Source organism: Panthera leo, chromosome A3 (genome assembly GCF_018350215.1).
Source record: "Panthera leo isolate Ple1 chromosome A3, P.leo_Ple1_pat1.1, whole genome shotgun sequence".
In the NCBI taxonomy this organism is placed as follows: Eukaryota; Metazoa; Chordata; class Mammalia; order Carnivora; family Felidae; genus Panthera; species Panthera leo.
This window is the reverse complement of record NC_056681.1, coordinates 109,777,788-109,805,693: the sequence shown is the minus strand read 5'-3', so window position 1 is coordinate 109,805,693 and position 27,906 is coordinate 109,777,788. Positions and strand designations below refer to the sequence as shown.

At 43.2% G+C, this 27,906-nt stretch overlaps 1 protein-coding gene and 1 pseudogene across 4 annotated transcripts in view; both read right to left on the bottom strand.

Moving 5' to 3' along the window:
* Positions 1 to 22,035, bottom strand: part of EIF2AK2 (eukaryotic translation initiation factor 2 alpha kinase 2) — a 32,898-nt gene extending 10,863 nt beyond the window's left edge. For 2 of the 4 annotated variants that reach the window (XM_042933239.1, XM_042933238.1), the window contains exons 1-10: positions 21,812 to 22,035; positions 15,548 to 15,679; positions 14,539 to 14,659; positions 11,437 to 11,594; positions 8,913 to 9,039; positions 7,626 to 7,705; positions 7,372 to 7,465; positions 4,679 to 4,713; positions 3,083 to 3,145; positions 1,160 to 1,282 (exon numbers count right to left, since the gene is read on the bottom strand). In XM_042933239.1, coding sequence (XP_042789173.1) covers positions 1,160 to 1,282; positions 3,083 to 3,145; positions 4,679 to 4,713; positions 7,372 to 7,465; positions 7,626 to 7,705; positions 8,913 to 9,039; positions 11,437 to 11,594; positions 14,539 to 14,659; positions 15,548 to 15,666 — 920 coding nt within the window. In that variant the 5' untranslated portion in view covers positions 15,667 to 15,679; positions 21,812 to 22,035. Of the gene's footprint in view, positions 1 to 1,159; positions 1,283 to 3,082; positions 3,146 to 4,678; positions 4,714 to 7,371; positions 7,466 to 7,625; positions 7,706 to 8,912; positions 9,040 to 11,436; positions 11,595 to 14,538; positions 14,660 to 15,547; positions 15,680 to 17,096; positions 17,632 to 21,598; positions 21,703 to 21,811 lie in introns of those variants that run through there. The other 2 variants (XM_042933236.1, XM_042933237.1) reach the window with 2 other exon arrangements.
* LOC122216779 lies at positions 5,629 to 5,710 on the bottom strand (annotated as a pseudogene).
* Positions 22,036 to 27,906: the final 5,871 nt, after the last annotated feature.

Below are 27,906 nucleotides of genomic sequence, written 5' to 3'. Positions count from 1 at the left end.
TGTTCCCCATATCCTTCCCTAGTCCTTGAGGGATAGGTCTACCAAGTTATACATAGTCCAACTGTCAGAAACCAACTAGCAAGATTGGTGAACCGGTGAGCTTGTGATTTAATACTTCCTTCCCACATGTTCTCTTTTCTGAAGGAGTTCTATCCAGTAAGTGGGAACGGTGGGAGTAAGTGGGTGCAGATAATACAGGAAACAAACATGGGGAGCAAGGGGTTATAGTGGGAACACAATGGATCAGCATTCCAGAAAACAAGTTCTAAATCTCCACCTTGTTACCATAGTAGGTAGCAACCAAAGATGGTCATCAATTCGTGTCCTCCCCATACATACATCCACTCCTCAGATTAAGAGGTAGAGTCTATTTGCCCTCTACCTGAGTCTGAGCTGGCCTTAGTGATGTTGTTTAACCAATATTATGTGGAACTTCCAAGACTAGGTCAAAAGCAGCCTTTGCTGTTCCCTCTTGGGATGACTTTCTCTGAGGACAATCCTTCTTGGAATGCAGCGACTAGGTTGTGAGAAGCCCAGGTGACATAAAGAGGCCACGTAGAGGTGCTCTGGTTAACAGCTGAAATTCCAGCCCACAGCCAGCATCAACTGCTAGCCATGTGCGACAGCCATCACTAGCCAAGCTTTCAGATGACTTCTGACAGCAAATGCGTGAGAGACCCCGTGTGAGGATGGCCCAGATGGCCACAGCCAACTCAGAGGACCATGAGAGATAATAATACCTGTTATTTTTAAGCCACTACATTTTGGAGTGGTGTATGATGCAATAATAGACAAACAGTCACCTATTGACAAATCAGTTCCCAGCTTTGGGTCTCAGTCTCCTAGTCCTTCCAACAAAGAGAGGAGACCAGAAAATCTCAAAGGTCACTGTGAGCCAGATGATTCTATTACTTCCGTTTTCACCAAGACAAGCTCAAAAGAATGATCAATGGTATATTCTTTTTTTTTTTTTAATAACCACAGTAAAGTGAGGTCATTTCACAGTAAGCCAAGCCCCTGATGATAGAGCAACATTTTTAAGGAAGACTAGAAAAAACTAAATAATATGCTAAGGAAGAAGAGGGAAACATAAAAAAAAAAAAAAGAATAGTGCAGGTTCACACACCTCATTCAAAGAAATAAAACATTTACTACTTACTCGCTATCATATTTAACACGTTTAACAACGTAAGTCTTCCTATCAATTCTGTGTTTTGCTTTGAAAACTTGGCCATATCCACCTGAGCCAATCGGTTCTATTTCTGTAAAATCGCTGGTAAACCTTAAAAGATAAAAATACATGGTTATTCTGAGGTTCAATGGTCACTGCCCACCCAGCCTCCCAACCCTTCCACTTTCCCTTAATGTCACTGGCAAAATGGACTCTACAAGAAACATGGCTCTCTCCTTCTAAATGAGAAGAGTCTACTCCACAGAAACTCTTGAATCACAAAGGATAGCTACTCCTGCTCCTGCTCCCAAAATAACAGACCACCTCTGGTAATTACGTTCAACTTCTGGCTGGTACAAAAGCCATGATAATTTTATCTCAAGTATAAAACTTTAGAAAGAAGTGCCATGGGGCGCCTGGGTGGCTCAGTGTGTTAAGTGTCCGACTTCAGCTCAGGTCATCATCTCACGGTTCATGAGTTCAAGCCCCGCGTCGGGCTCTGTGCTGACAGCTCAGAGCCTGGAGCCTGCTTTGGATTCTGTGTCTCTCTCTTTCTCTGCCCTTCCCCTGCTTGAGCTCTGTCTCTGTCTCTCTCCCTAAAAATAAATAAAGATTAAAAAAAATTTTTTTAATAAAAAAAATAGAGAGAAGTGTTGTATTATGTTCCACAGCTATCACCAAGCTGTCATAAGAGAAATGAGCATGTTCTCTGAGCCTGCCTAGGTCTGTAACTACCTGGGGTTCCCCTCTCTCTCCTGTCCTGCATTCCATCATTAAGCCCTGCCAATTCTACTTCCAAAACCTATCACTGGTATGCACCCACTTTCCTCATCTCCAACAGCTATACACTAGTCCAACCTTCTATCAGGCTCCTTCATGAGCCACACAGCAACCAGTGTGAAAAAATGGAGTATGATCATGTCTCTCTATTGCCTAAATTCTCCAATAGCCTCCTTTTCATTAAGCCAAAGCCAGAAAGTCCTTAGATGGCCCATAAGGAGTCTCCTACTTCCCTGCCCAGCCTGTCTCATGGCACCGTGTCCTTGTTCCCTGCACTCCAAGCACACAGCCTCTGCTCCTTGAACACTCACCTACCTTTCCTACCTTTACTTTTCCACATGTGGCTCTTTTGCAGAGCCACAGAGCTTCTCCACCTCCCTGTCCTAACTCATCCTCCAGGCGCCCCCACACCAGTGACCCCACAGGAAGCCTTGCTTCACCCCTCACACTAAACCCAAGGTTCCTATTTCCACTTCTTACCATGTCATTGCTTCTAAGACCATGCGTGGTAATTACAGATTTTTCATGGAATTATTCTCCCCACAAAACTGTGAGGGCGGAAGATGTTTCTATTTGTTCCACTCTAAATCCAATGCCCAAAAGTGTGCCAGGTGTGTATTAGGGACTTATGAAATGTTTGCGGATTCTTTTAAACTTGTATTCAGTGTCCTCCTATTGCAAATAGGCTTCATTTTTTTTAGATACTTTATTCAAACCCAAACATGCAATCTACCACAAGGGGAACCTTTTTCCAAAGTGAAATCTGGAATGGAGCTGGAAAGTGGAAAACATATTCAAGTGGAGCTGTTCAGATTCCTGCAAGAGTCTTTTCTAAGAAATCATTGGTTTATAGAAATATTTACCTTCGATATTAAAAACGTCCATGGATGTCAGAAAAATTCACATAACTACCCAGTAGATCTACACTCACCACATTCCATCTGGATTCATCTAAACTTTCCGTCTCCAGGAGACAATGATCCTTTGCGGATCTGAGTGTACTAAAAAATTAAACTGTTCAGGCAGAAATATAATTTAGCCTGGCTGACGAACAACAGTCCCTTAAGAAACTTTTGTCGAAGGGGCGAACATATCTGTAACCAGATTCTTTGTCACAGCTTTCCCTCTTACCTGAGTTCCACAGAACACCTGCTGTCTTTTGTCACAGGAGAGTTAAATGTAGGTGCCAAACTTCTAAGATTTAAGACAAGAATATGAAACTCAAATAAAATTGAAATCAAATATAACGTTAGAAGAGGTTTTATGTCACACACTAGTTTTTTTAATATATTCAGTCAACTATTAGAATTACAGGGTTGAAAGCATTCACCTTTTCCTTTATAAAACAATAAACTTAACAGTTCTCCTCTGTCAACTAATGATTTTTCATTCCTTTTCTGATTCCTTATTTATTTATTTATTTATTTATTTATTTATTTATTATTTTTGCCTGAACACATTTATTGCTGGTGTGCCCCAGCCTCCCTTTTTCTCCCTCCAGACTCAGAACCAAAGGACTTCTATCTGCTTGCACTGTCATTCCGGTCATTTTACCCTTTGTACTTTATTCCTTACTGGCCATGACACCTGCTTTTGGAAGTTCAAACCCCACTTAAAACTAAACCTCTTCAAATTGCTATCTTCCCTTTAAGCCCTCAGGTTCCTAACACCATCAGCTGTTAGGCCATCAGCCATGATGCCTGATTCCCATCTACATCTCACCCACAAGGAATAGTCTTAAAATCCTTTCTCCATTGCTTCTTCCCCCAGTTACTGGAACCATACTCCCTCAAACCCTGCCCACTCTTCTCGTATGGTCTGTCTTGCAGATTCTCCTCACCCTCCTCACTGCCACGATAACCAATGGCTGATGTCTGGATCACCTCACATGTACATCTCTCTTCTCTCCACCCAAACACCCACATCAGGAATCGTCTTTCCTTGACACACCTCCTACTCTTCAGAATATATCGGTGGCTCATAATGGCTCCTACTGCCACCTCACCCTCACGGCTGACTTATAATTACGTCCTCGTTTTTCTCTTCAGGTCAAAAAAACAATCCACGTGGGGCGCCTGGGTGGCTCAGTTGGTTAAGTGTCCAACTTCGACTCAGGTCATGATCTCACAGTACATGAGTTCAAGCCCCATGTCGGGCTCTGTGCTGACAGCTCAGAGCCTGGAGCCTGTTTCAGATTCTGTGTCTCCCTCTCTCTGCCCCTCCCCTGCTCACATTCCATCTCTGTGTCAAAAATAAACATCAAAAAAAAAAAAAAAAAGAAGAAGAAGAAGAAAGAAACCAATCCACCACCATTTATGTAACATTTGGTCTTTTTCTTTTCTTGCCCAAGTCATTACACCATCTCTACCCTACCTGGCTGTCTGTAAAATAACACACTTCACTGGAGAGTACTTCCCTAAGCCCACATCTGTCAGCCTCATCCAAAATAATGCCCTTAACCAATGACTTTAGTGACCCCCTACAGGCTTTATGTCCACAGTGCAGTATGTACATCCATTCAAAGATTTCTCTACATATTTACAATTATTTGTTTGTAGATGTCAAGCTTTCTGTGATCCTCAACCATGCTTCCCCACCTCTGAAACTCCACACAAATGACGATGTATAGTATTCTACAAATACTAAAGACTTAGTAAATAAGGCTAACAAACGAAGTCTGAAATAAAACTTCGTTTCAAAATACAGTCACTGCATAATGATACTCACCTTTTCACCTTCTTTTCACTATTTCTGACATTGTCCTATAATAAAAGAAAATGAAAAATAGTTTCAGATGATTAAATCAATTCTCTTGCTTGAACTTGCTCTTCTTCCTGCTGTACTTCTAGATGGTTCTGTGACATTTTTTTGGTCCCTTAGATGAACAGCGTCAACTTGTGTACTCTCGTCACGCCCTGCTTCTCAGGTTGGCTACATCAGTGTTCTCATCTATAATAGCAACCAAATAGACATGGTGGGAAGGGCAAAAAGGTAGTCCTAGGGCATGTTCAGCAGAAGCACAGATTCCCCTGGTACAGAACGTGGCCTCCCTGGCGATGCCCCGGGACGGTGGGTCTCACCAAGTCATCCACAGTGCTAATGAAGAAGAAATAGAGCTCAGGGACTAGTTTAAAGTAATTCCCCAAGTGTTTCTGATCTGATCAGTTAAAAATGGCAATGCTGGGGCGCCTGGGTGGCTCAGTCGGTTAAGCGTCTGACTTCAGCTCAGGTCACGATCTTGCAGATCGTGGGTTTGAGCCCGGCATCGGGCTCTGGGCTCGCAGTGCAGTGCCTGCTAGGGCTCCTCTGTCTCCCTCTCTCTCTGCCCCTCCCCTGCTTGTTCTCTCTCTCTCAAAAATAAATAAAATTTTTAAAAAATCCAAACTGTTTTAAAAAATGGCAATGCTGAAATATTCATTTTTAGCAAAAATTAACAATTTAATTAAAAAAATTTTTTTAACGTTTATTTATTTTTGAGACAGAGAGAGACAGAGCATGAACGGGGGAGGGTCAGAGAGAGGGAGACACAGAATCTGAAACAGGCTCCAGGCTCTGAGCTGTCAGCACAGGCTCGAACTCACGGACCGCGAGATCATGACCTGAGCCGAAGCCGGCCGCTCAACTGACTGAGACACCCAGGCGCCCCAACAATTTAATTTTAATAGTTAAGAAAAAAAGAGAAGTCCTGGATATATCTCAAAAACTAATTTCACATAGCTATTCTTACACTTGATCTTAGCCAAAAGGCCGAGAAGCGATACATAGCTATTCTTTATTCATATTCACTTTTATTCTGGTAGGTTTGGTAACTTTGTAGTTTTACCAAGTTGAGTATGTTGACACAGAGTGGGGAGCATCGAACTAAGAACTTTTGAGCTCATAGCACCTACCAGCCTCAGTATTGTGTGATGACTAAGCTATGGTTAACTTAGCCATTCTGTTAATGGACAATGTTTTTTTTCTAATCTCCTCCTGTTACCAATGCTGTTGCAAAGAACGTGCTTATCCAATGTCTCTGTACATACGTATGAGTGTTTCTCTAGTACATATTCCCCAGGAAGGGAACTGCCTGAAGGCATGGCACACACACCCTCCACTTCACTACGTGTCGCCAGACCGTTCTCCACAATGACTGCACCAACTTACGCTTCCACCAGCAGCAGCGTATAGCGGTCATAACTGGAACACAGCTGTGCCAATGTTTAGTACTGCCAGACTCAAATTTTGCCATGGTAATGGGCTTAAAATGATACCTAACTGTGTTTTGATTTGCATGTTCACGATTACTATGCAGTGAAGCATCTTTTCATATGTTGAGGCCTATTTGGGTATCTCTTCTCTGACCCGTTTGTTCAGATATTTTGCACATCTTTATACTGAGCCACTTTTCTTTTTCTTATTGATTTGTTCATCGCTCGTTATAAACAGGACACTTTTATAACACTAATCATCACCACAAAAATTATCTGATTTTTTAATTTACTTTTGAGAGAGAGAGAGACAGAGAGAGAGACAGAGCATGAGGGGGGAGGGGCAGAGAGTGAGTGAGACACAGAATCTGAAGCAGGCTCCAGGCTCTGAGCTGTCAGCACAGAGCCCCATACAGGGCTTGAACTTGTGAACTGTGGTATCATGACCTGAGCTGAAGTCAGATTCTTAACCGACTAAGCCATCCAGACGCCCCCCAAATTATCTGATTTTTAACATTAGTTCTGATTTTTTAAAACAAGAGCAGAACTGGGGCGCCTGGGTGGCTCAGTCAGTTAAGCATCTGACTCTTAATTTCAGCTCAAGTCATGATCCTAGGGTCTTGGGATTGAGCCCTGTGTTAAGCTCCGTGCTGAGTGTGGAGGTTGCTTAAGATTTCTCTCTCTCAAGCCAAACCGTAAGAGACTCTTAAAAACTGAGAATAAACTGAGGGTTGATGGGGGGTGGGAGGGAGGGGGGTTGAGTGATGGGCATTGAGGAGCGCACCTGTTGGGATGAGCACTGGGTATTGTATGGAAACCAATTTGACAATAAATTTCATATTAAAAAAAAAAAAAGATTTCTGTCTCTCTCCCTCTGCCCATCTCCCCCACACATGTTCGTGTTCTCTCTCTCTCTTGAAAATAAAACAGGAGCAGAATTATATTAATGGACCTTTCAAGTACTAATTGATAGAAGATAAGCATGATCATAGGAATATATGAAAACATGAAGGTGAGTAGGGAGAAGATGAGAGTGAATAGTGGAGGAATTTTGCATGTGAGGAATGGGAGTTAATAAAGGAGGAAGTCAAATGCTGCCACATATCAATATGAAATAAGAGTGCACCAGATAATAGAAAAATTACGGTTGGGTACGGGAGATAATTTTTAAATGAGGAAATACAAAGAAAATAAGGAAACTAATTAGGAAGCTAGAGGCTAATACTATACCATAGGAGATGAAGAATTGTTTACACGGCCCCTGTCACAACTTCCTCCTGATGAATTTTCCAAGAAATCATTTTCAGATGGTGATTCAGAAGCGCTGGAAGAAAGGGGAATAATTGTTAATTTGTGAATTCTGCCTATTTTTTATTGATCAGTAATTTCTTTCTCTAAATTCTCCTTCAACATTTTCATAAAATGTGCACTTTCAGGCAGCAATCTTAATTTGTTAAATATCACAGCTGTTTGCTCATACTTACGATATGCTTTTCACCAAAGTGTTGCTTCCAGAGTCACCAGGCGAAGTAATCAAAGAACCAGCTAATACCGAGTCAGCTTTCTGAAAGAAAGAGTACCCCTTAGGAGTTTGAAGAGCAATTAAATTATTGCTCCATACTGACTCAGTCTCTGTGTGCTAACTACCACATTTATTTATGAATGCTTGATCTGGATTTACAAAACAACCCTGAGGGGGGCGCCTGGGTGGCTCAGTTGGTTGGATGACCAACTCTTGATTTCCAGTCAGGTCATGATCTCACAGTTTGTGAGTTCCAGCCCTGCATCAGGCTGTGCTACGAGTGCAGAGCCTGCTTGAGACTCATTCTCTCTCCCTCTCTCTGCCCTTCCCCCGCTCATGCACGTGTTCTCCCTCTCTCCCAAAATAAATAAATAAATATTCAAACAAACAAACAAACCCTGAACTGCCAACAGAACTTTGATCTCTGGGGCCTCATGGCCCCACGGCTCATGGCTCATGGCTCATTGGTGAAACACAGAATGGAGGAATCCTTTTGCTATGTTACTGGCTGTCCTGGCATCATCTAAACACAGTCTAACCTTTCCAGGGGAATTCTACCAAACACTTAAAGAAGAGTTAACACCTATTCTTTTGAAGCTCTTCCAAAAATATAAATGGAAAGAAAACTTCCAAACTCATTCTATGAAACCAGCATTACCTCGATTCCAAAACCAAAGACCCCACTAAAAAGAATAGACCAATTTCTCTGATGAACATGGATGCAAAAAACCCTCAAGATATTAGCCAACCAGATCCAACAATACATTAAAAGAATTATTCACCACAACCAAGTGGGATTTATACCTGGGATGCAGGGCTGATTCAATATCCACAAAACAATCAATGTGCTACGTCACATCAATAAAAGAAAGGACAAGACCCATATGATCCTCTCAATAGATGCAGAGAAAGCATTTGACAAAATACAGCATCCTTTCTTGATAAAAACCCTCAAGAAAGTAGAAATAGAAGGATCATACCTCAGGATCATAAAAGCCATATATAAAAGACCCATCGCTAATATCATCCTCAATGGGGAAAAGCTGAGAACTTTCCCCCTAAGGTCAGGAACACGATAGGGATGTCCACTCTCACCTCTGTTATTCAACATAGTATTGGAAGTCCTAGCCTCAGCAATCAGGCAACACAAAGGAATAAAAGCCATCCAAATCGGCAAGGAGGAAGTCAAACTTGCACTCTTCAAAGGGAATTTTAAAATTTAAAAGTTAAATCCAAAGGCAGTACGTACCATTGAGGTTTTCTCTGAAAGTATCTGCTCATATGCAAGCTTAGCGGCTGACTGTTTGGCTTCTTGCTTAGTACTACCTACACCAATACCGTATTCTTTCTGTCCAATTTTGCATCTATAATGAAATCTAGGAGAAATGATGGAGAATATGTAACCCAAATACCAAAAAACAGTGAATCTAATTTATGATGTGGAAACAAACATATATTAACAAAGACCTTAATATGATGTGATAGGTAGAGTTACAGTTGGTAGCTTGTATGATATAAATCTTCAAAACTGGCTGACCAGTTTCCCAGAATAACCAGGATTGGTTGACATCCTAGCTTGCATTTTCCAGCCAACTTCTCTTTGTTGCTTCACTGAAATTCTGCAAAGGTTGGGGCACCTGAGTGGCTCAGTTTATTAAGCATCCAGCTCTTGACTTCAGCTCAGGTCATGTGAGTTTTAGCCCTGCATCAGACTCCGTGCTGACAGTGTGGAGCCTGTCTGGGATTCTCTCTTTCTCCCTCTCTCTTTGCCCCTCCCCCCCTCATGTTCTCTTTCTTTCTCAAAATAAATAGATACAATTTTTTTAAAAAACTGTAAAAAAATTTCTTGGGGCACCTGGGTGGCTCAGTTGGTTAAGCTTCTGACTTCAGCCCAGGTCATGATCTCAGCATTCGTGAGTTCAAGCCCCACATCGGGCTCTCTGCTGTCAATGCAGAGCCCGCTTCAGATCCTTTGTCCCTCTTTCTGTCTGCACCTCCCCTGTGCTCTCACTCTCTTTCAAAAATAAATAAACATTAAAAACATTTTTTTTAATTCCTCAAAGATCAAAAGATATGGAGGAAAAGAAGGACGAGAGAGATCTGGTAAATTTTTCAGAGATGGTCAAATGGAAAGAAAAAGCCTGAGTAGGGAAAGTAGGACATCTACAGTAGAAACAATAAGGTTATAGTGTTTTGTAGGGAATGGGCAAATCATAGATTTGTTCTAACTTCAGCATTTTCTGTCCCCTGCTCATGTGCCCCCAAACCTAAGAAAATCTCCACAGTACAAAAGACAAAAGCCCCATGCTGAAGTCCACACACCCCTCATATTATATGTAAGAATATTTGTGGTTAGGCAAGGATACTTGGACGATTACATGAGAACTATATTTAAGGTAGCAAAGCAATGGACATGGTAAGTATCATCGAGTTACTATATATTACCGCAAAATTATTCTAGTATTATTTGCCATAGAGGCAAATACATCCAACCAGGCTGAGTCTTTGCTGCTGGGCCCTGAAAGCAGAATTAGGTTGAATGACTGGAGGGTTTCTATGGCTCTTATTCTCTCAGGCACCTCTAACTAGACTTCTCTCTTTTAGGGAACTGACGTTAGAGCACTTAAGCCAAAGGAACCAAACAGGTGAGCTATGAAAAAATAAAATGGCCTCTTACTTTATTGAGATTGACCCACACACTTCACTATTTCATGCCAATGAATACTATCCTGCTTTTCTCATCCTGGTTCTGGCCTAAAAGCCATCAGAGTAAAATAGTCAATAGCTGAGTCAATTCAGAGGACAGTGGGGCACGTGGGTGGCTCAGTAGGTTGAGCGTCCGACCTCTGCCCAAGTCATGATCCCGTGCTTTGTGGGTTCAAGCCCCCCGTCGGTCTCTGTGCTGACAGCTCAGACCCTGGAGCCTGCTTCAGATTCTGTGTCACCCTCTGTCTCTGCCCCTCCCCTGCTTGCACTCTGTCTGTCTCCCCAAAATAAACAAACATTAAAAAAAAATTCAGAGGACAGTATCCTAAGGTAGTTATTTGGGTTATTTGTCAGTCAGATTTTTTTTCTCTCATTTACCTGGTTGGTTGTAGCCAAGAAACAATCCCCTTCAGACTCATTTGCTTTCTGCTTTTCCTAGTTCTTATCTATTCTTTATCCTTACTTCCAAAGTCTTGGCAGCTCTGAAGCTCTACTCCATCCCTCAAATCATATTCCTAAAATCCTGGTCTCCTCACAGTCTACGACTAAAACCCATTTCTTTTAATACCTGGTATTTGTCTAGGGAGTGACAACATTTAACTGAATTTGTAGGACAAACACCTGGACAAACAGCTCTCTAATCTGATGATGGTAGAAGGAGAGTCATTTTGCCTACACGTGTGGCACAGCCATTTTCATCTAGCCACTCCCGCTGTGACCCCTGGGATGGAAATATCTCTGCACCCCCACACTCCCGAGCAGGGGCACCTCACACTCTCATAGGTCTCCTGCAGACTAAACCATCCAGATATATCTCAGAAACAAAGGATTCCCCAGATTTGATCTATTATGGTACATGGGTCCCAAGTCTTCAGCAAGTAAGCATTTTAATATTTCAATTACAAAGATGTCCAATTGCGTATGAGTTCTATAAAACCTTCCCTGCAGAATATACAAAAAAGGAAGACAAATATTTCTGGAAAATTAGACATGAAACAAGCCCGTTCTATTGCTGTTATATTGCTTAGAGACAATGAAACAGAAGGAAAAGCTGAATTGCGTCTCACCTTTCAGGCCCAGGTTCTTTCAATTCACATTGTTCATAATTTACAGACAGTTGTTCCTTCTGGGCAAGCCTATTGATACGGCCTATGAAATTCCCAGTGGATCCTAATCCTAATCCTTCTGATGAATGTGTTGTTGGCAGTGATACAGAACTAACTGCCTACAAAGAAAGAAAAATCTTGCTTAATATACATGAAAACAGAAGTTGAACTATTTTGATAAATACTAAATAAAATTTAGTTTATTTAATAAAATTTAATAAGATTACTAGAAGAATAATTTGAAAGACAACTTAGATCTTATGTGTTGTCCTACTCTACTACCTTGAGTACAAGTCTAAGTATGTATCTTTTTCTACCAGAAAAAATCCACAAGGGTGTTAACCATAGGAGCCACCATTTTCCTTTGATAGTTTCCTAAAGAAAAACAAAGTAGTTAACTTTCTTGTTTATCCACGCAAAATACTATAACACTGTCTCACTCACCCTTTGTAAATCTCAAAAATGAAGACAACCAAAATTGAAGTAAAGCCATATCCTGGATCACACCTTAGTGGGAAAGATGAATATAATAGCACATTCCTTCCATTATAAGAATGGAATGTACTTTTTTTAATCTGACGAAAGCTTGTCCAAAGTTTTTCTATGTAATTAATCTTGTCAGAGAACTAACTTTTGGTTTTATTGACCATCTTTATTATTTCTTTGTTTTCTTGTACATTAACGTCTGACCTTGTTATTATTTTCTTCTGCTTCATTAGGGGAAGGCATTCTATTGTTCTTTTTCTAACTTCTTGATTCGATTTTCTGGCTCATTAACAATTCATGAGTTTACAATTTTGCCTGATTTACTTTTCCCAATTTGAGTTACCAGGGAGACATCATCGAGTAAGATTTTTCAGGAAAGTATCTTGAAAGTCAATGTTTTCAAATGTTCAATATGTGAGAATGATCCTCTCTTGTCCCACATATAAACAAGCTCTTGTCTGTTACAGCCATTTCTCGACTATCCCTTGGCTTTTAATGTTTCTATGGACAGTATGATTTTTTTTCATTTTTATATACTTTTAAAGTATTTATTTATCTTTGAGAAAGAGAGAGCACAATCAGGGGAGGGGCATAGAGTAAAGGACACAAGAGGATCCGAAGCAGGCTCCACGCTGACAGCACAGAGTTTGATGTAGGGCTCAAACTCATGAAGCTGAAGTGGGATAGCTAACCAACTAAGCCACCCAGGCACCCCTTCATTTTTACATTAAAAAAAAATTGTTTTTAATGCTTATTTATTTTTGAGACCGAGAGAGACAGAGTGTGAGCAGGGAGGAGCAGAGAGAGGGGGAGACACAGAATCTGAAGCAGGCTCCAGGCTCCAAGCTGTCAGCACAGAGCCCTACGCGGGGCTCGAGCTCACGAACTGTGAGACCATGAGCCAAGCCGAAGTCGGACGCTTAACTGACTGAGCAACCCAGGTGCCCCCGTTTTTACATTTTAAATAATTTACTTTTGGGGGTGCCTGGATGGCTCAGTCGGTTAAGTGTCCAGCTTTGGCTCAGGTCATGATCTCGAGGTTCGTGAGTTCGAGCCCCGCATTAGGCTCTGTGCTGACAGCTCGGAGCCTGGAACCTGCTTCAGATTCTGTGTATCTGTCTCTCTCTGGCCCTCCCCTGCTCATGATCTGTCTTTCTCTCTCTCTCTCTCTCAAAAAATGAATAAACATTAAAAGAAATTTTGAAAAAAAAAATTTTTTTTAAATAAAAATTTTTTTTAAATTAAAAAAAAAAATTTCTTTTCTGCCTAGATGCTTGCAGGATTTTGTCATCACGCCTAGAGCTCAGGACTTTCCCAATGATTGATCGATCTTGTTCTTGGTGGCTCCGTATTTTTCTATGATCTGTTGTTTTAATCTGGATGCAGGTCTTCCTTTATTTCAGAAACATTTTCGACTGGAATCTCTTCAGACAGCTTTTTCTGTACTCTTTACTCTGTTCTCACCTAGAACAGAGCTCTTGATCAGGCTCTCGATCATCTGCCCTCCTGATACATCACCCTCCTCATAGTCCCTCCACCTCTTTGTCCTTTCCCACTGCACTGCTCATTTAGGAGGAGGGGTCCTGCCAGGACCTGTTGGCTCATTTCACACTGTTTCCTTTCCCCATTCTTCTAACTTCAGAGGCTACCACTACCATTAGCATTCTAAATAGGTATGGCCAAGCTTTGCCCACTATCTCCTAGATATATCTTTCATTCAGGGCTTTACAGAAATGGAGACGGGGGGGGGGGGGGGGGGGGGGGGGGGGGGCGGAACTTCTGAATGTAAAAGAACTTGTGGGAGCACCTGAGTGGCTCAGTTGGTGAAGAGACCGACTCTTGATATCAGCTAAGGTAGTGATCTCTCAGTTGTGAGACTGAGCCCCTTGTCAGACTCTGTGCTGATAGCGTGGGGTCGGCTTGGGATTCTCTCTCTCCTTCTTCCTAAGCTCCTCCCCCACTTGCCCTCGCTCTCTCTCTCAAAATAAATAAATAAACTTAAAAAAAGAAAAAGATGGGGTGCCTGGGTGGCTCAGTCAGTTAAGCGTCCGACTTCGGCCCAGGTCATGATCTCACGGTTCGTGAGTTCAAGCCCCGCATCAGGCTCTGCGCTGACAGCGCGGAACCTGGAGCCTGCTTCGATTCTGTGTCTCCCTGTCTCTCTGCCCCTCCCCCGCTTGCACTCTGTCTCTCTCTCTCTTTCAAAAATAAATAAAACATTTTTTAAAACTTTAAAAAATAGGGGCGCTTGGGTGGCTCAGTCAGTTAAGCGTCCGACTTCTGCTCAGGTCATGATCTCACAGTTCGTGAGTTTGAGCCCCATGTCGGGCTCTGTGCTGACAGCTCAGAGCCTGGAGCCTACTTCAGATTCTGTGTCTCCCCCTCTCTCTGCCCCTTCCCTGCTCATGCTCTGTGTCTCTCTGTCTCTCAATAATAAATAAATATTAAAAAAAAATTTTTGTTTTAAAAACTAAAAAATTAATTAATTAATTAATTAAAAAAAAAAGAACTTGTGAATGGCTTTACTCTGTAAGGGTATTTTCTCACAGAGAAAAGTTAAAAAGGGCATTTACTCACTTTGTTTTCTTTATTAAGTATTTCAATCGCCAATTTGGCTGCAGCATTTCTGGCCTCCTTCTTCGATTTACCTTCAGCTTCTGGATATTCTCTCTCATCTATGATAACTTGGTATTTAAACCTGATTACAAAGACAATATTCATAAAATATTATAAAATTCATACATTATCTAAAGACAAGTGTTCTAATTACACTGCCTCCTGTGACTACCCTGAAGGTTTTAACCCATTCCACATAGAATTTAAACAGTCACCCCCAAACACCAAACAGCACATCATCTTTGTTCTAAAGCTAAATTATTATTTTTTCTTTCTTTTAAGTTTACTTATTTATTTTGAGACAGAGACAGAGAGACAACAGGCAAGGGGCAGAGAGAGAGAGAAAGAAAGAGAGAGAATCCCAAGGACCTGCCAGGACCTGTTGGCTCATTTCACACTGTTTCCTTTCCCCATTCTTGAACATGGGGCTTGAACTCACAATCTGTGAGATTGTGACCTGAGCAGGAATCAAGAGTTGGATGCTCAACCGACTGAGCCGCCCAGGTGCCCCCATAGCTAAATTATTGACTTCAAAATTATGCCAGAGTGGCCATTTTCCCAGTTCATATTTTATGGAGATATACCTTTTAAAAACCCCAGCAATCAGATGTGCTTGGGTGGCTCAGTCGGTTAAGCATGTGACTTTGGCTCAGGTCATAATCTCGAGGTTTGTGAGTTTGAGCCCCGCGTCGGGCTCGGTGCTGATAGTACAGAGCCGGGAGCCTGCTTCAGATTCTGTGTCTCCCTGTCTCTCTGTGCCCCTCCCCCACTTGTGCTGTGTGGCTATCAAAAATAAATAAATGTTAAAAAAAACAAAACAAACAAACAAAAAAACAGCAATTTGAAAGACCTAGTTGGCCCAGTCAGTCGAGCATGCGACTCTTGATCTCAAGGTTGTAAATTCGAGCCCCACATTGGATACAGAAATTACTAAAGAAATACAATCTTAAAAAAGAAAAAAGCAATGTACCTTAAGTTATGTGGAGGTCCTGTCTTAGACAGTTCCTGATACTTAAGTACCATGTTGTGCTTCTGACAGTATACATTAAGTTCTTCTATAAAAAAACTTGGTGGACGATGATTGGCCATTTCTTCTAGTAACCTAGAACAGAAGAGATGTTTGAAAAAAGTAACACAGAACATATTTAATCTGATTTTCCCAGTCCAGTTTAGGAGACAAAACAGGGTAAGAAGAATCTTCTTTCGAAGACTCATCTCTGGGCACCTGGGTGGCTCAGTTGGTTAAGTGTCCAACTTCAGCTCAGGTCATGATCTTGCACCTCATGAGTTCAAGCCCCGCGTTGGGTTCTGTGCTGACAGCTCAGAGCCTGGAGCCTGCTTCTGATTCTGTGTCTCCCTCTCTCTCTGCTCCTCCCCCACTCACATGCACATGCTCTCTCTCTCTCTCAAAAATAAATAAACATTAAAAAAGAGACTCATTTCAGCCCCACATACAGAGAAGACTTTGTTAAAAAATCTTTTTCTCTCATGAACTGCATACCAAAACTTTCTACTTTCATAACTCAACTGGCCAAAAAAGGAAAGGGATCTCTCTCTTCCACTCCACTCTCTGTTTCTAGTGAATGTCAGGTACAAGTTTATCTACCTGGCTGGGAAGGTAAAAAGGTTACAGGAGTAGAATCAGAATTCTTCATGCTGAGAAGAAAAAGGTCGAGAGTACATATATAAAGTGAAGTTTATGAAATCATTAAAGACTTTGCAATACAGAAATAGACTTCCATATGAAATCTCCAAAATCTTTCTTTGAAAAGTCAATTTTAGGTAAATTTACCTGGGTAAATTATGACCCCAGTTTATGGGTCTCATTGGACCAAGAGAGTAGTAATGACTTAAATCATAAGGAAAATCTAAAAAATATATAGAACCTAAATACAGAAGCTCAAACTATAAAACTTTTAGAAGAAAAAGACATAAGGGTAAATCTTCATGATCTTGGATTTGGCAATGGAATCTTTGTTATCACAGCAAAAGCACAAGCAGCAAAAGAAAACACAGATAGACTGGGTTTTATCAAAAGTAAAATCATTTGTGTGACACAGGCCACTATGAAGAAAATGAATGTACAGAATGGGATATCTATAAATCATATGCTGATAAGGGTCTAATATCCAGATATATAAAGAACTTTTACAACCCAACAACAAAAAGACAACCTAATTAAAAACTGGCAAAGGACTTGAACAGACATTGCTTGTAAATATTCTAGTACCCCAGGGTCCAGTCCTTGGATCTCCTCTCTCTTCTAACACTCACTCCCCCGGTGATCACCTCTAGAATTATGGCTTTAAATTCCACCTACACAATGGTGGTGTGCAAAAGAACACCTCTACCCCTCCCTCCTGACTCCTAACTCCTTCTGTCCAACACGCCGCCTCCTGAAATGTTCTTGGCTCTACCCCTTCCACTGCCTTTGCCTGGTCAACTCCTATTTCCTATAGATCTCAGCTCAAATGTCACTTCCCAGACACCCTTGAAGAGGTCCTGGTTTGGTGCTCTACCTGGTTTGGTGCTCTATCACAGCTCTTGTCCCCTTTGCTGCAATTGCTTATATAACTGTGCGCCAAAAGAGTTCACAAGCTGTAAAAGGGAAGGGAGCAGGCTGTTATAGTAGTGGCTCAATAATCAATGACTGGATGCCCAAGTATCTACAGACCTCCCCCCCCCAGACCTCCCCCGCCATGACTTGTCACATGCTTTTCTCTTTGCTGTGAATGCAATATGTGAGCCCTCTGTCTACCAGGCAACTCCCACTCATCTGTGAGGCTCCACAAGTCTTCTTTGATGTTGGAGGGCCCACTAGTATTCCTCCAAGGCCCGGCTGCTCCACTTTGCCCAGCTCTGATAACAGCCCAGTGAGTTCTTTGGGAAGTAGGTTCTATGTCTTACTCATCTTTGTATATCAACACCCAGTGGGCAGTGGTAAGTGCTGAACAGTTGAACGGTATGCAGGAGAATGAAAGAATGACTCATTAAAATTAAATACTCCACGTTCAATCCCCTTGTCTTCTCCTTTTTCTTCATCTGCTGTTTTCTGTGTATCCTTTCTTCATTTATTCAGTAAATGTTTATCAAGTGTCAGGCACTGTTCTGACCATGAGTATATACAGATGTGCACAGGACAGATTATAACCCTACCTGCATTCCACTGAGGGAAGACAGAAAATGATCATGTACAGAAACAAATAAAAGCAATGGATAATATGACGATCAGATGGCTGAAAGTGCCACAGTGAAATTAAATAGGGGTGCGGCATAGAGGATGAGCTCTGTTGGCGGGGACAGAGGGAGGTGGTTGTAGACACAGCGGTCAGGAAAGACCTTTCTTAGGAGGCAATATTTAAATGAAGACTGAGCAATGAGAAAGTCCATCATATTAAGATATGGGGGAAGAGTATCTCAGGAACCAGCATGGCCTTTGAAGGGATAACAAAAAGATCAAGGGGACTGCTGCACATTGAATGAGGGGTAAAGAGTAGGAAGTGAGACAGAGAAGTGGGCCAGTGCCACCCACATAGACCTTGTGGTTCACGGTCAGAACTGGTGGATGTTACTACAATTGCAATAGGAAGTTAGTTACAGAAGGTTCTCTAAGTAGTGGGGGGATGTGATTGGATTTACGTTTTACAGGATTACTCTAATACTATGTAAAGAACAAGGTATGGGGGCAAGGACAGGTGTGGAAAGGGAAGCAGAGCACGTGCAGAAGTAAGGAGACCAAATAGAGGCGGCTGCAGTGGTTTGGGCGAGCGGTGCTGGTGGCTCCCAGTGCCTGGAGCCCGAGCAAAGGTAAAGCCCTCACATGACTGCTTAGTGTCGTAGAGACAGGCTTTACAGCCACACAGATCTGGGCTACACCCTCTCTGAACCTTTTATTTATGACTTGAAGACAGGAATAAAAGCACCTGAGTTCAACGTTGTAGGGAATAAATCAGATGAAAAGCATCCAGCAGAGTTCTTCCCACACCATTAACCTTCAATCAATGGTGCTCCTGGTCTGCAATTCCAAAATCCAAAAGGCACTGAAAATTGAGGTTTATTTTGTTTTCATTTGTTTGTTTTGTTTTTGATAGGTGTGTAGCCCCCTGTCTAGACCTGAAATGACACGAGCTAGTTTTATGATACTTTGTTGTCCACTTATACAGTTCACTACAGAAACTGTTTTATTAGAGAGTGCTGCCCCCAAATCCCGCTGAGAGCATGGTATAATAGACAGGATATATGCTGCCTTACCTTTCTAAAATCCAAAAACCTCTGAATACCAGAACACATCTGGCCCAAGGGTGTTTGTTTTTTTTTTTTTTAATTTTGTTTTTTTAACGTTTATTTATTTTTGAGACAGAGAGACAGAGCATGAACGGGGGAGGGTCAGAGAGAGGGAGACACAGAATCTGAAACAGGCTCCAGGCTCTGAGCTGTCAGCACAGAGCCCGACGCGGGGCTCGAACTCACGGACCGCGAGATCATGATCTGAGCCGAAGTCGGCCGCTTAACCGACTGAGCCACGCAGGCGCCCCGAGGCCCAAGGGTTTTTGATAAGGATCTGTAGACGTACCTTAGGAACAGAACAGTGTCATTTACTTTGGTCACAACTATGAGACCATATGTCAGATTGGGAGGGGATCACAGACTTCAAAATAGCAGTTATGGAAGAGACCGTAAGTTCTCTCAAATGCTCTAAATCCTCTGTACTCTTAATTTTAAGTAACTGCCCATCATCAGAATTTAAGTGAAATATATGTGCAACCTAAGAAAGTGCTGAATTAACATGTTTGCAAAAGTACTTACAAGCCTGGAAAAAAGAAGCAGCAGGTTTCTTTTCCAACTACTGTAAATTAATCTTGTTTTAAATCTATGTTATCATTTTCCTAAAAGAAATCCCCACCTAAATCACTGACGAGTGTTATGTATCCATCTTACTCATGCCCGGAAGTCACTATGACTGTGCCTTTGCCCCTTCTGGCAGACTGTTAGCTCCTTGTGGGCCCAGCCCCCTCCTGGGCCTCCACAATGCTTGCCGCACAACATGTATCATTTAGTATCTGACTAATGAAATGAGTAAACTATAGGTCCAGGGTTATGGATCCTCAGGGTCAAATAAGCAAATGGAAGAAGAGCATAATCTGCCCCAAATTCAAAACTCCTAAGTGACAGCAAAGTCTATCTTTCAGCCCTCCTTCAGCAAGACATTTTTAGTGCTTAAGAAATCACAGGCTGGGAATGCAAACTGGTGCAGCCACTCTAGAAAACAGTATGGAGGTTCCTCAAAAAATTAAAAATAGAACTACCCTATGACCCAGCAATTGCACTACTAGGTATTTATCCACGGGATACGGGTATGCTGTTTCAAAGGGGCACATGTACCCCCATGTTTATAGCAGCACTATCAACAATAGCCAAAGTATGGAAAGAGCCCAAATGTCCATCGATGGATGACTGGATAAAGAAGATGTGGTATATATACAATGGAGTATTACTCGGCAATCAAAAAGAAGAAAATCTTGTCATTTGCAACTACGTGGATGGAACTGGAGGGTATTATGCTAAGTGAAGTTAGTCAGAGAAGGACAAATATCATATGACTTCACTCATATGAGGACTTTAAGATACAAAATAGATGAACATAAGGGAATGGAAGCAAAAATAATATAAAAACATGGAGGGGGACAAAACATAAGAGACTCTTAAATATGGAGAACAAACAGGGTTGCTGGAGGGGTTGTGGGGGGAGGATGGGCTAAATGGGTAAGGGGTATTAAGGAATCTACTCCTGAAATCATTGTTGCACTATATGCTAATTAACTTGGATGTAAATTTTAAAAATAAATTAAAAAAAAACCACAGGCAATAGGAAGTCTCGTTATTCTGTAATTCAAAAGAGAATTTATGAATCGCCATTCATTAAACAGATATTTAATGAGAACCTATTATGTACTAGGTGCCCAGGCAGTACCAGTGAACAATAGTCTTGTGAACTTACTAACGGAGGAACTCAGACAAATCCATAAAAAATGTCACAGGCTGAAAACTACCATGTTGAAAACTGAACCAGAGTAAGGGGGGGACTGCCAGGGAAGGGAGGTGTTTTGTTTGTTAATAATAGACAGTATTCAGGGAAAGCTACTCTGATATAAGAGACATTGCAGGAAGCACAGGGTAAAACAGGGGAGTCTGGGTGGCTCAGCAGGGTGGGGGTCCAACTTCGGCTCAGGTCATAATCTCATACATAGGTCATGATCTCACTGTGGCTGGGTTGGAGCCCCGCATCAGGCTCTATGCTGATAGTGGGCAGCCTGCTTGGGATTCTCTCTCTCTCCCTCGCTCTCTGCCCCTCCCTAACTTGTTCTTGTTCTCTCTCTCTCAAAAACAAATACACTAAAAAAGAAGAAGTGCAGGGTAAGGTAAAAGAACGGCCCAAGAAGGTATCGGGGAAAGAGCTTTCCAGGAAGGGTAAACAAGCAGTGCAAAGGCCCAGAGGCAAGCATATGCTTGGCTGTATCCCAAGAACAGCAATGGGGCCTGCATGGCCTGAGTGGAGAGAGCAAGGGGCCTTGTCTGTGCCATTTACGGAATTCTGATGAGATGGTAAGCCATTGGGATGATCCGAGCAAAGGAGTGTCCTGTTCTGATTAAAAGGACCCCTGGGGCAGCGGCAGTGTTGAAAAAAGACAAGGGGGAAAGGGTGGTACGAAGTTGGGGCAGGGAAAGGAGGAAGGGATGGGGGCGGGGGAAGAGGAGAGGAGGGGACGGGGCGGGGGGGGGGGGGAGGGGGGAAGTGGGGGGAGGGCTAAGGCCAAGCAATTGAGAAACAATTAGAACTGTCTAGGCAAGAGATTTTTAGCCAGGGCCTATTTAGCCAATCTATGAGAAGTCCAGGCCTCCGTATTTCCGATCTGTCTGTCACATTCCCCACGTATCTGTTTTCCACTAGATCCCCCCGCCCCCGCACCCCCACCCCACCACCCCGCCACCCCTGCCTGGGAAATTCGTTACTTGCTCTGACCGAAATTCTTCGCGGAAAAAAAACAGCTCTCAGTCGCCAGCGCGCTAAGGGATCCCCTCCCCAGCTGCGGGCCTCGGACAGCGCTTCCGCGCTGCCAGGCCGGGGGTCGGCGGCCTCTACCTCCGCCGCCACTTCCCGGGCCGGGGCCGCGCCCCTCGCCGCGCCCAGCACCGCCCCGCGCACTCGCCGCGCGCCCGGAGCCCCGCTGCTCACCGTGCACCGCCGCTGCCGCTGCCGCTGCCCGCCTGCCGGGTCCGGGCGGCTCGCTCTCGCTTTCCTTTTCCCCGCCGGCTCCGCCTTCTATGACCGCGCGCGGCCCCTCCCGCACCGACTCGGGATCGCGGGAAACTCGAGTCTCCTTCCGAGTCCGCGCCGCGCGCGCTGCCGCCCACGTGCCGCCCGCTGCCCGCGGGGCGCGCGGGGACCCTCCTGCTGCACCCCCCGCTCCAAGCCCTCCGGCTTCCAGGTGTGTTTGCGGCCGGAAGGGTCCTCCGGGAGGAAGGGAGGACAGAGAGGTGTCCAAGCGCCCGTGGCGTGCCGGGGTGGGTATTATTCGCCCCATTTCAGGATCGAAGAAACTGAGTAAATTAACTCGTCCAGAGCCCTGCTGCTGATAAGTGGCAAAATCAGCAGTCAACTCAGGGTCAGGCCTGTAAACACCGAAGTACTCCGTCCCCGTTCCCTTCTGCCTCCTCACTTTCACGAGGCTGGGGATGAAGAGACCTGAAGGCCTAGCCTTCCTTCGGTCAGTTTCCACCCATTTGTCTATTCATTCAACAGGTTCTTGCCAGCGCTGTTCTAAACACCGGCCGCAGGTCCAGCCATTAGGAGAGCTACCTGCTCCCTGTGGGACCTCGTGGAGTTTTGCTCCCGAAGCCCCTACGGGTAGTCCTCGATTTATAAGAAACTGACACAGCGATTGAGGAGTCCTGAGGACTTACGATACGGCAAAGTAGGTACCCATTACTGTACCCATTCAACAGATAAGAAAACTGAGGTCTGAGGCACAGAGAAGTTCAGTGACACAGAAGTTAAGTAAGCCGGAGAGCTAGAATTAGAATTACAAGTCTGTACCCTCAACATCTGAGCTAGAGTGAGGGAGTGAGGTGGTCCCAAGATGGACCTCCGATATACTATTGGTACTGGGCATTGGCTCTAGGAGTCATTGCCCACTCCTCTTCTCCATCCCTCCGGAGTTTCAGTGGCTAAACTGAATGGCTAAATTTTCGGTGGTTAAACGCTATATTTTCTTTAGAGCCCAGGTCCTGGGCAGAGGATTTAAATTATGCAAATATGAAGTACTGGTGGAAAGTTTGAAAGATAGATAGGAGACAGAGCCATCTTTCTTCTGTGGGATTTCCAGATGACGGAAAGCTCCAGAAATAGCAGGGATTTGCATGAGACCATTTACCAGGTTTGTGGGTGCGTGGTGTCTGTGACAGCAGCAACAGCAGTAGCAGTGACAGGTTTTCTGAAGGCCCTGAACTGCCCAAGAGAATTTAAAGGCAGGAAATGACAATCTCAAGCGTGGTCAGAGGATACAAGCTTTAATAAATGCCCAGAAGGACCTCTTATTTCATGTAGACTCAGGGCTGATGTTGCAGAAATTAGGTGCAGAGTCTGCAGCTGCAGGTAACAGAATTTTGCAATACAAATTTAATTTGCAGCCTCTCCAGGTCTCTTTTATGAACATTGAGGGCATTGATTGGAAAAGAATGAGGCCCTGGGAATTTGGGGGGATTTGAGTGAATCCAAGTACTACTGCCCTCCCAAATACTGCTGAGCCTTCAACAGTCCTCTGCCCATGTTTGGTAAGAGTGGTACAGCCTGGTTTGAAGATTATAAAGTAATCACCTTGCAGGGAGGTGCTGATTCTCCAAATGCCCCATCCCTACCTCACACTTTCACTCCTAGAACTAGAATCAGATGCTAGCATGCCCCAGGAGGATACGGACAAGATCTGATCCAGAGGAGATAGTTTATGGAACAAAAGATTTGCAAACTTCCACTAATTTTTATCAGCAGAAACGCAGGAAATATGCATGGAAATGATTCGAAAGGTGGCATTTAGAAATGAATGTAATTCAGATTATGCACTCAGTGTGCTGGCTCCAGCAGCTGGAAATGGCTCATTAGAAATGTTACCGCAACCTGGGCTCAGGGGTGGCCCCCATTAAATGAAATTGTGATGCCAACTAATACAGATAAATCAAAAATACTCAGGGAGTCAGGAATATTGGAGTAGAATGATGGCATTCATTCACTCCGTAGCCATGCTCCCAAGAAGATCCAAAGGACCCTTCTTCCTCAGGCATTGAGGAAAATATTGGAGTGAGGATCCATTGGAGTGATGTATCCTTGATGTATCCTTGAAAAACTCTGTAATGCCTGACCACTGTAGGTTTAGAGAATGTCAGTGGGAGGTGCTGCCATTGGAAAAGCTCCCTAATTTCAGTGGGGATTATGGCAGGTATCTAAGACCCCCATGGCACTCACCCCTGCTCTGTCAACCCACAGCACTGAGCTCATGGAGAGTTCCCTGTGACCAGATGACTAAGAAAGAAAAAATCAAATGAAGCACAGTATACTGGCGTTAATCAGAAGTGGATTGATGTATTAAAACAGCCCCTCTGGAAGGTGGCCCTAAAGGGTATTGGGAGAAAGGAAATCCAGCAGGCAGAACTTTGAGCAGTACATTTCATTGTCACTTGGAAAGAGAGCAAGCCAGTGGCTTGAACACACCCAGTGTCTTGCAGGCTAGCTGGAGATGCAGAGATTTGGAAGGAAGAAGATCAGAGGGTTGGTCATAAGCGGTCTGAGGAAAATGGTGTGGGTGAACCCCTTGGACACTATGAGCATATAGTGAATGTTCATCAAAGGCATCTACTACTTCTGAGGAGGCTTTTGAGGAGCAGGTGGCCAGGAAGACTTCTGTGGAGGTCAGTCAGCTTTTCCCCAGCACACCCAGTGCTTGTTCACGATGAATAAGGAGACGACAGCAGTAGCAGGGTATGGAATGTGTGAGTTCATCGACGCGAAATTCTCATCAAGGCTCATCTGGCTGCTGAGCACCCAGCAGTCTCCCATCAGGGACCAACTCTGAGGCCCAGTGTCGAGTACCATACCCCAAGGTAGACCAAGCGGCCACTTGGTGGCAGACAGGTTACACAGGAGCCCTTCCATCTGGAGTGCACAGGGATTTGCCCTGTGGGGAGTGAGCATTTATTTCAGGTACGGATTTGCATTTCCTTCCTGCAGTGCTTCTGCCAGCATCATCATTGTTGGATTTTCTGTATACTTGCTCACCATCACGGCCTGTCTTGCTAAGAAACCCGTTTTACAGAAAAATGAGGCAGTATACTGACTGCTGTAGAATTCAGTAGTTTTATTATGAACCTCGTCACCCCAAAGCAGCTGGCTGTACAGGGCAGTAGGGTGGAGTATTGAAGGCTCAGGTGCAGCCCCAAGCAGGAGTATACTGAGTGTATACTCAGCTGAGTGTACTGTCCTTCATGGGCAGTGGATGTTCTAAACCAGATTGCTGTTTCTTTCATGGCCAGTACACCTGAACTCAGGAAACAGTAGAAGTGAGAGGGTTGTGTTCCACAATGAAACCTAGTCATGCCCTTGCAAAATAGTGCTTCCTGTTCCTATGGCATTGGGCTGTGTTTCCAGTAGGAGACACATAGTTCCTTGAATAGGAATTTGAAACTGCATCTGGACATTTCAGGTTCATGATGCCATCAGGCCATCAAGGAAATAAGGAAGTTACCAAACCAGCTGGGCTGATTTATGGGAAAATAGTGATGTAGCCACACAACGGAGTTAGAGACAAGCATGTCTTTAACTCAGGAGTTCCTCTTGAGTTCCTTCTAGTAACTCCCTGTTCAATGATACATGTTAGTAGAAATCTACAGCTGTTCAACAAGACAGGACTGTTTAGGGCTCAGATCCTTCAGGATTGAAGGTTTATGTCACCCTACTGGCTGGGAAAATTTCTGAGGGCAAAGAGAATAAGGAATAAGGAATAAGGAATAAGGAAGTAATAAACACCAACTACAGTTTCATGACCTGTTGCATTTTTCTTCCTTGCTTTGTTTTTGTATTAGTAAACTTCTTTTCATTGCTTTTCCCTTTCCTTTTCTATGAGATTTGCTGGTAGTGGTTAATTTTATAAGATAGTCTTCTGGTTAGAGTGTCTTACGGTAGAATTTGTGACTAAAAGAGAAGAGGGAGGAATATCACATAGCCATGGGTATAAAGACTAGGGGCTCGGATAAGCATGTTTTCATTTGAAGAAGGGAATGGGTGCATTAGGTGGGAACATAGTTCTGTTGTCTGCTTGAAAGATTATTAGTGCAAGCAGTGGACTGCACGATATTGTTCATTTTTATTTAGCTTCCAATCTCACTCCTTTCTATGTCTCCCTGTCTCCTGGATTATAAAGTATGGAAAGTTAAAATCACATTGTCCAGATTTTTATGGAATTAAAATTCTGGAGTTCTGCTAATGACTGATGAGCCGTGGTGCAAGATTTGGAAGATGGAAGGAAGGAGAAGGCCATCCTCATGTGATAGAATGAGCTGATGAGCAAACTTCTGTGCTCATGACTCCAGGTGCCCTTGTCAGTTCTCCAAGGGTATGGTGCATCCGTGGCGGCAGCCGTGGTAGAAGCAGTGTCAGTGACAAGGTCCTGAGCTCTGGATGGCAGGTGCAGTGGAAGTCTCCTGGTTTTCATTCTGCCAACCTTTCCGACATATATGCATTCATTTCCCACTGAATCCTTATGCTTGACATACTTATAGTGGTTTCTGTTTCCAGTACTTCCCAAAGAGAAATCTCCCCCAAAATGGAGGCTACACTGAGGGGGTAGAGTTGAGAAGTGAAGGTTGAGAATCAGGCCCTTTTTTGAGCTCTGGATCAAGACTAATCTGAACCAGACCCATCCTAGGCCAGTCAGTTGTAAGACTTCTCCCCTCCTCTTCTTTCTACTATAAACCAGTATGTGTTTGATTTTCTGTTTATTACATCAAAAGGATCCTGACTGATTTATATTCTAAGTAACACTTCTTGGTTTTTTAAAAAAAAGTCCCTTCGTTCATTAATTTATTCAATAAATATTTACTGTGTGCCTACTATGTGCAGCATTGTACTGGATACACGATGATGACATTATGTCCTTAAGTGTTTATATAGAAATTAGTTTCAAAAAGATAGAGTGTAAGAAAGGAAGCAGCCATTCAGTTGATCTTTATTTTTTTAAGTTTTTAAAAAAATTTTTTAATGTTTATTTATTTTTGAGAGAGAGTGAGCAGGGAGGGGCAGAGTGAGAGGGAGACACGGAATCCGAAGTGGGCTCCAGAGCCCGATGTGGGGCTCAAACCCACGAACTGTGAGACCATGACCTGAGCCGAAGTTCAACGCTCAACCAACTGAGCCACCCAGGTACCCTTTGAGTTTTTTTTTTTAAGTTTATTTATTTATTTGGTGAGAAAGAGAGAGAATGAGTGGAGGAGGGTCAGAGAGAGAGGGGGACAGAGGATCCAAAGCGGGCTTTGTGCTGACAGCAGAAAGCCTGAGGCGGGGCTCAAACTCACGAACCATGAGATTGTGACCTGAGCCATAGTTGGACACTTAACTGACTGAGCCACCCAAGCACCTCTCAGTTGTTCTTTATATACTCTAAATAGTAGCCTTTTATTTAGTAACTTCTTCAAGTCTCTGCCCTGCCATTTTACATTTTTGGGTTTCACTTTCTTAATGACACAGTTTTACTTTTTAAGATTTTTTTTTTTTTTTTTTTTACTTTTTAAACTACATCCAACCTGGGGCTAGAATTGACAACTCTGAGATCAAGAGTCAGGACTGAGCCAGCCAGACACCCCACAAAGATGTTTAGATTTTAATGTAGCCAAAAACATAAATTGTGTCCTCTTTGTGCTTTCTGTTCCTTCTTTAAGAAATCTCACTCTAGTTATAAAAATATTATCTTGTATTTGCTTCCAAAAAACTAAAGCTTTAACATCTTTTTTAAACATATGGTTGTTTAATTTGCAAGAAATTCATTTTTGTGAGTGATAGAATGTGAGAATCTGATTTTACTTCTTCTGTATCATAACCAATTGTCTTAGTAGCAAATATGGAAGAGTGTAATTTCTTCCTAGATATGCAATGGCAGCCCTGTCCTCTATGGGTCAGTTCAACAGCTCTGTTTTGCTCTATTTGTCTACTCCTGCACCAGTCATGGGGGTCTGGGCATTAAAACCCAAGCCTCTGTTGCTGACAAGTCTCTCAGTAAATGGTGGCTT